Source organism: Nicotiana sylvestris, chromosome 6 (assembly GCF_000393655.2).
Source record: "Nicotiana sylvestris chromosome 6, ASM39365v2, whole genome shotgun sequence".
Classification (NCBI taxonomy): Eukaryota; Viridiplantae; Streptophyta; class Magnoliopsida; order Solanales; family Solanaceae; genus Nicotiana; species Nicotiana sylvestris.
In genome coordinates, this window is record NC_091062.1 from 2,339,995 (window position 1) to 2,350,004 (window position 10,010).

General features: G+C 35.0%; 1 protein-coding gene across 1 annotated transcript; it reads right to left on the bottom strand.

Moving 5' to 3' along the window:
* Window positions 1–563: 563 nt before the first annotated feature.
* Window positions 564–9,367, bottom strand: LOC104237755 (synaptotagmin-5-like). Its single transcript, XM_009791975.2, has 13 exons — window positions 8,913–9,367; window positions 8,691–8,795; window positions 7,617–7,667; window positions 7,371–7,491; window positions 6,516–6,637; window positions 5,503–5,604; window positions 4,656–4,730; window positions 4,194–4,273; window positions 3,724–3,874; window positions 3,408–3,638; window positions 2,649–2,942; window positions 1,786–1,899; window positions 564–1,039 (listed from the first exon to the last, which is right to left on the bottom strand). Exons 1-13 carry the CDS (start codon window positions 9,015–9,017, stop codon window positions 890–892), a joined length of 1,701 nt encoding a protein of 566 aa, XP_009790277.1. The 5' UTR covers window positions 9,018–9,367; the 3' UTR covers window positions 564–889.
* Between the last annotated feature and the right edge of the window lie 643 nt (window positions 9,368–10,010).

Consider the following 10,010-nt stretch of genomic DNA (forward strand, 5'->3'; position numbering starts at 1 on the left):
AAGAAGTATTGGGGAGAGGTGACCAGGCAGGATATGGCGCGACTTAGGGTTACTGAGGACATGGCCCTAAACAGGGAATTATGGAGATCGAGCATTAAGGTTGTAGGTTAGGGAAATTGTGATGTCTTTTTTACAGCGCACTAGAGTGAGACTAGCCAGTTAGGAATTAGTCTTAGGATGCTATTGATCAACTACTGATGATGGGCTTTATCTTCTGTGTATTAATACCTTACATCTTTCTCGTATTTCCTATATCTCTTATATTGCTGTTACTTTGTTTTTTATGGTATTTATGTTATGTTATGGATTTTATGGTACTTTATGTTGTTCTATTATGAGTCTATTGATAGTACTAATATAGTGTCTCTTGTTGCCTCTTTGAGCCGAGGGTCTCCTGGAAACAACCTCTCTGCCCCTCGGGGTAGAGGTAAGGTCTGCGTACATATTACCCTCCCCAGACCCCACTTGTGGGATTACACTGGGTTGTTGTTGTTGTTGTTGTTGTAATGAACAAAAAGTAAAATAAGGGACTATGGTCAAGCAACTTATGCTAAACTTTATCATATAAGAAAATGTAAGTTCTGAGAAAGATTGAAATTGTTAAAAGCAATATTGTCATATAACAAAGAATAAAAAGTAGAGGCACTAACAGTACATAATATAACTAATGTATACTACTTGGAAGATTACTCATTTTTATTCTTGTCCAGCTTCAACTTCAGTTTCTCTTTAGAAGTTTCACAACTTTACATTATCTCTCTTCTGCTTTAATCAACTCATGTACAGAAAATATTCGATTCTACGTAGTCTTTTCCAATCAATATCGGAATCAAAGAAACTTTACTCCCTGTACAAAATTTCCAAGAATAAAACTGAAGTTTGATGTTCATCACTGGGAGTCTCTGTATAATGGCTGTGGGTTCCATTTGAGATGCAAGTTCAGTTTCCCTGATTTAGACTCGGATAATTCGAAGGTGTCTTTATATTCACCTTCCATTAGAACTCTTGTTAAAGTCAGTATGCATTTTCCCATGAAATCCTGTGAAGAAGTTGTGAGAATTGGAAATGAATCAATATAACAGTCAAGAAATAAGATACAAAAATGGTACTCTCCAAAGTTTACGCATAAGAAAAAAGAAAAGGAAAGAGCCCTTAGAAATATCATCTTGCATCTTGATTTATCGCATTGGATTTTATATATCTTCCTACATGGAACTCCTTTTGCAGTTATATTTACCGTAACCTTAATGTTCTAAGCAGTTCACATGCTAAGGGAGATCGTACAAACTAATGACTACTTATCGAAGCACCATTGAAACCATAATGAAAAAGAGAAAACCACAAAGAAACAAAGGGTCAATTTTACCAATTCAATGTTTTAGCAAAGCGCTCACATAGTGAGTTGCTTCAGCTAAAGAAAACATCACAACAATGAAATTGTTCGTTTGGAAATTTTCTGAAAAGCTAATCATTGGTTCTTCTCTCCATCGGAACAATAGGGCCGCTATGGTCATTACTAAACTTGTCGAAGAGATGAAATATAACCAAGGTATATCTTTTTTATCAGAGGTTGAATAGATCATCAGAAGAAGAATTATGCCAAATATTAGGATACATTCTGGAAATATCAAACTTCCATCGAAGAGAAGAAAATGAAAGGCTTTCATAAGTTGGTATTTGGAAAGATACTACAGATATCCATAACGATAATTTGGCACGAGGACAAGCGGACAACAATAGTCATAGGGTAACATATGGAATTTATTAAAGGACAGATACTCTTACCTTTCCAAATGTGTCATGGTCCCAGACTTCCACAATTAGCATATCATGTAATCCATCCTCAACAACAAAGTCAAAAGTCTGATTCCAAACTGGATTTAGACTTTCATTTACGACCTAAAGAAAACAGATAATCAGCGTTATATATATTTTTTGGTAAGTGATAATTAGCATTATATCTAGTTATGAATGAAGAGTATCAAGGCAAGTTACTCTAAACAAGGATAATTAACATTACATGTTCTCAGATGTTGTGACATGGACAGTGAAGATTCAGATAGCTGACCCCGACTTGCTTCGGCTAATACGAACTTTGTGGTTTCCATTGCCTATATATTAGCAGAGGCAGATCCAGGATTTGAACCTTATGGGTTCGAGTTCGGGCTTCTATTTTTTTGATAAGTTGTTAGAGTTCGGGATTCTACCATGATTCATTTGATTTACTGGGTTCGAAATCTATTATTTGTACTTATCTAGTATATTTTTTAACATATACAAGGTCCAATCCAAAGCTATTGGGTTCAGATGAACCCATACCTATTAACTCTACATCAGCTCCTGAATATTAGATGGAGGACAGGAGGAAAAGTTAGAAATCTAGATCCAAAAATGAGGATCATGTCATACTGTTTCTTTTCCTACTTACCAAAACAACAACAACAACACACCTAGTAAAATCTCACTAGTGGGGTATTGGGAGGGTAGCGTCTACGCAGACCTTACCCCTACCCCGGAAGGGTAGAGAGGCTATTTCCGGGAGACTCTCGGCTCAACAGAAGAGACAATAATATCATTCCTACTTACCAAAAAAGGAAAGAAATTATTTACTGAGAAGTCAACAATTAAATAAGAATAAGAAAGGATACCCTGGTTTTGTTCTTGATTTGTGCCTTCTTCATAATCAGCACGGCGTAGGGGTCAGCCTTCCCCCCTATATCAGCTGGGGGAAGGTCATCAGCTGATATCACAGTAACAGAAAGTACCCCTCGTACTATTACTTCCCTTCTTTTGCTGATTTCACCTCCATTAGGACTAGTTTCTTTTCCTTCTGCCCCATTTTTAAGAACTCTCTCTAATGAAGTCATTGTCTCAGTCTGAGAAAAAGGATTAGTTAACCCATTCTTCATGCCAATAGGGCAATACAATAGCTCCAAGTGCACCTAAACAAAGATAATGAGAAGAGTTCAGACGGAGCGCACCGAGACTATTCTACGTGTTCTGCTCAAAATATCAAGAGAGAAATATATTTTCCTACATAGGACTAAAGAAATGGTGATCGAGAATATAGAGAGTTTTGATGAGGTCTGGTACCATAAGGGAAAGGAAATCACTGCTTATGATTTTCCTACATAGGACTAAAGAAACGGCAATCGAGACCATATCAGTAAGAATATTATGAGCAGGAACGAACTCGTATTATTCACAGCACCATCAGTGCCACTCATTTTGAACAGTAAATGCTGTTTCATTTAGTTGTTGCTGAAAATATCACTAGCTTTCCAGTATTTGGATTTTTTGCACATATATTTCCATCAGATTTCCCAGTGCTATGTACGTGTATTTCCAGCTACTGCAGAATCTATTGAAACATGGCCAAGGAAAGTAAAGGGAGTTGCAGTCGTCACCTCGCCCCTATTTTTCTGGTCTCTCTGAATCTCCAAATCTTTCACCAACTTTAACCAAATATCCTTTACTTTACCAGGCTCAAGCTCATTCAAACGGATATGAGCACATCCAAGTAGTTCAGCTGACTGAAGACCTTCATCGTCGTAGATTTTTACCACCAAGTGTTGTGTCAGCGGATCTTCAACTACGAACTCAAAATGCTCATTCCAGATTGGGTTCAAATCGTTGTTCTGAAAAAGAACATTATTTACTTTAATCCTAACTTTTATCAATAAATTAAAGAAACTTTTCCAGGGAAAAGGATGAATAACTTACAATTATTTTGCTCTTCTTCATTCTATCTCGTATAGGGCGTACGTATAATACAGCGAAAGGGTCAGATTTTCCAATGAGGTCTTTATTTGTTAACTCCTTTGCTTGAATAAGTTTCACCTCCAATACTCCAGTAGGCTTCAGTTCAAGGTCACTGGTACGAGAAAATAGAATGTCAATAAGGATTTTACAGCTCCAATCAAAACATGAGATAGTTACAAAATTGCATGAGATAACATTTTGACTTTTCTAGCTCAATGCAAAATGGACGGAAGTCTGACATAAGTTGAAGGAACCACTCTCCAAAACATAATCCAAAATTCTGTCTTTGGAAATTTTATATTTGGAAAGGTCCTTCTGAGGTTCAATGAGAAGTTAAATGTGTTCGACTGGATCAAGATCGGGGAAGCCCAAAGATAAACTGGCTCGGTGAAACCAAGATGGTTCAAAGAATCCATTACTAATATCAATACCTATAATCCCCAGGTAAAATGGGAATAACTTTTCGAACCGGCCATGTGATAGAGTCTTCAATAGCGTCCCGGATGGTTCCCTGGAGAAATAAAATTCATTTTAGCACATCTAGAATGTAGTAAATCATAACAAACATTTGTTAAGAATTTCGTTTATTGATTGCATAATAAAGTTCAAGTTTATGCAAACAACTCAAAGCAGCAAATCCGTTGTTCCTCTCTTTTCTCAAAATTAGTATAGTCTCAGAGAATGCACCAAGAAACAAAAGAACTGTTATTTGAAATTTTTCACGCAACACTCTTTTACTCTCGTGAATGTATTATAGCTACTTCTGTTCGGCATTTCAAGTAAATACCGTTATCCATATTGAAATACAGAAGTTCTAGGCAAGTGCATGACAATATAGAATGTTTACCACAGAAACATGAGAAACAGATTTAAGTGGTAAAGTTTGACCAAACCTCAATTGCATCAGAAAGGCCAGGAATTGCTGTCATGTCACCACCAACTACTTTAAGCGTAAAATCCAGCTTTTTCTGCAAGCAAAGAAATTTATTTGTCATTTTTCCTTTAGAGTTTAGGTGTGAGATATGCACGTGGGTAGTCTTTTCCCGGTGAGAGTAAGTGCCATTTGCACAGACACGGGCAATGTAGAACTAAGATAGTAGGTGCGCCTGCTCCCTCTGGTCTTGCTTGAATTATATAAGTAGTTGAGAAATTTTTTACGAATGTATATTTATATTAAGTTCACACCCGTTGCCACAAAAGAGTAGTGGGTGCAATGATCAGCACCCACTGAATGTAAATCCTGACCGCCTTTGGTGTACACACATAAGATGCATATCGGAATGCTGTGTAGCAAGATACATACTTGAATTATCTTGAATATCAACATCCAAATTTAAATAGACATGTGACAAATCCTTGAATTGTTGACCGAGTTAATACTCAATCACTCGGAATCTATTTTCAATTCAAAATAAAAGAAAAGGCCTTAGTATTAATTCGGGATTGTGTAAATAACATGCTTAAATTTTTTTATTTTAAGTATCAACACCATGCTTAAATTGTTTAAGGATAAGTATCAATAACATGCTTAAGTTGATTTTTGTGCATATATGAGCTATGTTGCGCAGACTCTCCAAAATAATGCCGCACCCGTGTTAGATCCTCCAAAAATACACTACTTTTGGAGGATCCGACATGCACCCGGCAATATTTTTGGAGAGTCCAAGCAACATAGTATATGTGCACAAAGTGATACACATGCAAATGAAAGATAAAAAAAGGTTGAAGTTTATACAACACCTTCTGCCTCAGAGAGTAACATACAGCTCCAAAGCAAGGAAACTCATCAACAAGTGGCCTGAAGATCAGCCTAAAAATACCAGTAAATCCAATGTTTTTCACCTAAATGAAAACAGATCAATAAACACAAAGTTAAAATCATTTTCATAAAAGTTAGAACATAGCATGATACAAATATTTCAGGAACTAAAATAGAAACTTGCATGGATAAATTCGTGACAGCGTTAAAAGGGACAAGTAGTCGGAAAAAGGAATGACTATTTTTCCAAGACAGAGTCATGGAAAAAGTAGAATATACAAGAAAATATTCATTGCAAAATACAAGAGTAGGAGAAGGTTTACACAGATAGTTGAGAAGACTCTTTAGTGCCTTGACAGCAAAACAGAACAATGAGACAACACATATTTGAAGTTACATCAAAGCTCTTAACATGGCGCACGTGGACAAATTAAAAAGACAACAAATTACATCAAGATAATACCATAGTTGCTTCTGTAGCTAGTAGCTATAACAAATTGAGTTGGCATATTACACTGGCAGAAAAAAGTGGTCGATATCGGACAAAAGGATCCAGCTTTCATGAAGTTACTTGATATTTTTGGGGAAAAGAAGTATTCACGAAGGGAAAATGAAACAAAACAGTAAGATGTATATATTACTAGTATCTTCTTTCTTCACTCTTAAAGCGAGCAACTCATTTAGATCAATATTAAGGAAGTATTGCAGGGAATATAATGACATTAACATTTCATGCCGTGGTCAGTCCAAGTAAAAAACACATAAGCATGAGCATGTCCATGCAAATCATATGGGATAACCTGCAAGTGTAAGGCATAAATACAGACTACTTAAGCTAAAACAATTGTTTGCTCCATCAACCAATTCCAATGTGTCCTTCAATTTGAGTAATTCGCGGAGAAAAACAATAAAATTTGCATCTCAGCAGAAATTAGGACCATATCATGTGGAGCAGTTAAAGTATGCGGCATAGCTCTGAGGTGCAAATAGTTACCTGCACTGGTAATGCTACACCAACATAAGTCTTGATATCGAGTATTATGCTTGGGTTCCCATCCCATTGCATCTCTAATTCCATGGTAATACCCTCACTTCCATCTTCAATAATAGAAATCCCTGCAATGAAACATCAATATGAGATCAAGCATTTGTAAAATATCATGTGATTTATCCTGGCAAGCAGTTTCTTTTATTAAGGAATAAACTGACACTAGAGGCAACGTCACCACAATAGCTCTATGAGGTTCATATGTCTTTTATCCCCTGCTAATCTCAACTTATTTGCCACATTTTGACTTCTCAAAGAGGTTAGAAATAGCAGGGAAATGTTATGCGGCTTCAAATAAGCACACGAAAAAGAACTAGAGGACTGATAAGTTCGCTCATATGTATAACAGTATAGGTGACTCCTAAAACTTTTTGGTAGTACAATATGCAAGACCTTTGAATAGTTAAAGAAACTAAGGACGCGATCAAAACTTTTGGACAAATAAAAAAGGTAGATAAAAAAAACGAATCAGGTAAGAGTAAGTAAAATCTAGTTTAAGCAAAACAAAAGGAACGAGGACAAATGTTTTGGAACAAGGGATTGCATAACATACATTCTTCGTCTCTTCTCCTATATCATGACCAATTTATAGTGTTTATAACTCTTAGTAAATGATTACATGTATATCATCTAGCAAATGGCAATCAACAGACACTCAATCTACACATCCAATTGCAGAGTTCAGTAAAATTGAACGAATAAGTAATTACCAACCACACACATATACACACAAATAGATAAAGCTAAAACGCTGGAATGAGTTGAGACACTTGAGGCATGTTATGACAGCCAACATCTAACCTGTGAATTGAGGAGCAACTGTACCAAGAGTGAACTTTGAAAATTTTAACGACGCCAAAATCACAGGCCTATATTGTTCCAAAACTGGCTCCACACTAGACTTTACCAGTTCTGATGCTGCCTGAATTACCATATAACCACACCAACTCAATTAGCAACAAATAAGTCCAAAACAATCAGAAATTAGAAATCGCAGAATCCCGATAGAGTGGAAAAATAAAATATGTATAAGACATTGAACCTAACCTCATCCACATACGGCCAAATCTTTTCAAGATGAGAATTAAGCCACTTCAACTGTAAGAACAAAAGTGAAAAATCGAAAAGGTCACTTCTTTTCTACTCAACAAACTAAATCACATGTATTAAAGATAGACATTAAACATAGTCCACAAAGGGACAGTTAGTAGCCAAATAAAACAATTCGGATCACAATGCACGAATTGAATCTCAATGATCTTATGGTCACTATGTGCCACAAAAAACAGAAAGGGATATTAATGGTGAGTTTGGTATGATGGAAAATGTTCTCCCAATTTTTTTCAAGATAATAAGAACTTAATTTTTTATGTTTGGTTGCCAAAAAAAAAAATTGTTCCACCAAAAAGGGGAAACAACTATCTCAACATCCACGTGACTACATATTATTATCAATCTTTACTACTCAAATATTTTCATCAAAGCACTATCCAATTTGCTGATTCAAGCTTCAAAAATGTTTTTTTCCCCGAAAATATTTTTCTGCTCTCCAACCAAACGCGAAAACAACAAACACAATGTGATCCCACAAATGGGGTCCGGAAAAACCATTTTCTAGAAAATGAGTAATTTTCCGAATTTCTGAAAGTTAACTTCCATCATACCAAAAATACCCTAAAGAAACGGTAAAGACTTCACCTTTTGCTGATTATCTCAACTCTTAACTTCATATCTCTCCATTAACCGACACCTAAGCATTATTATCAATCTTTACTACTCAAAATTTTTCACCAAAACACAATCCAATTTGCTAATAGTTCTTATTATCAATCTTCAGTAACTGTTTTTTTCCAGAAAATTGACTTTCGTTATTATCAATCTATCCAAATTGTTGTATTCACAAAACAATACGGTACAATACAATACAGTACATACATTATGAAATGACAAGTAACAACTATCCAAACAGACACTTAAGCATTAATATCTCTTTACTACTCATGAATTTTCACCGAAACACTATCCGATTTGCATATTATTATCAATTTTCAAATAATTTTTTTTTCAAAAAATGACCTTCGTCCTACCAAACACACCTTAAAGAGAAGCTAAAGATTTCACCTTTTGCTGATTGGAGAAAACAACCCAAGAAGGATATTGTTCTGGTGTAAAGATCTTTCTTGAATCCTCCACTGTCATTCTAGCAAATGCAGCAATTCCACTCGCCTTTACAATTCAACCAAAAAAAAAAACATAAATACAAAAAATAAACCCCAGAAATGAAAAATAAATAAAAATCCAAACTTTGAAGTAAAAATAGCAAAAAGACTATAGTTGACTTACCAGTTCAGTACGATATTTAGATCTTGCATTTTCTGATTTAACAAAGGCAACAATTATAGCAAGTCCAAATGTAATACCAATCACAACCCCTAAAATAAATGACATTTTTTTCTCTTCTTCTTGAATTCTCCTCTTCCTTTTTCAGTATTTTTGTGATGAAAGTGAAAGTGAAAACTGTTGAAAAGATCTAAAAGCAGAGATTTTCAATCTGTTTTTTGGAGTTTTCTTATGGTGGGGTTCTTCCAACAGGGAATTCTTTTTATAAAAAATTTTAAAAAATAGTATCTTGAGATTCAATGAAACTGAAAATTGTTGGAAAATGTACTCAATAAAGGTGAGACTTTGAACCTGTTTTGGTTTTTGTGTGTGTGTGTGTGTTTTTGTGGGGTTTTTGTTTTTCAAGAAAAAGAAGAAATTGATATCTGTAGAGCTAGAAGTTTTATTTTTTTTATTTTTCTTTCTAGTTATAATCAAAGATTATATTAGAGCGGCCATAACCGGCCAAAGACACATTTCGAAGCATCCAAAGCAAAAAAAATTAGGAAAAGAAAGGAGGAATGTCATTTTCGGACAGGTGAGTTGACTATTAGTGGGACCAAAATTTAGCCATTTATCTTTTGCCAAGTGATCAAATTATATAGTAATTCATCTTTCTTGATCTTTTATATTTATAATTATACTAATTGTTTTATAAAACCGTACTTTACGGATCAAAATAAATCCTAAATTCAAAACAATTCTTGAAATATTAGGAGTCTATTAGGGTTACTCAGTGACTACTCCACTCAAACCTAATTCATTCCTATAAATAAGGCTACATATGTCCTTCAAAGAGGATCTCAAAAGTTCCATAAATTCTCTGAATATGCACAAAAAGATCAAATATATGATCTCCAAAATTTCATAAAACTCTTGGAATATTCATTAAGAGATCAAATATATGTCAAATATGTCTTGCTCAAATTTCTAGCAATATTCAAGATCCAAACGGAGTGCTGCTACGTGTTTCCTGATAATCAAATACATCAAGGAGTTGCATATCATTTTACGTTGGAGAAATATGCCGTTAAGATCCTCGAATTACGGATAACAAATCTA

What these genes read in the sequence shown, in the direction of transcription:
- LOC104237755 (XM_009791975.2), bottom strand. Translation starts at nt 9,017, where the DNA reads ATGTCATTTATTTTAGGGGTTGTGATTGGTATTACATTTGGACTTGCT. An exon ending in TTTTCTCCAATCAGCAAAAG is followed by an intron (nt 7,668 to 8,690) that starts GTGAAATCTTTA and finishes TTGTTCTTACAG; the next exon opens with TTGAAGTGGCTTAATTCTCA. An exon ending in GTGTAGCATTACCAGTGCAG is followed by an intron (nt 5,605 to 6,515) that starts GTAACTATTTGC and finishes GTTTTCATTTAG; the next exon opens with GTGAAAAACATTGGATTTAC.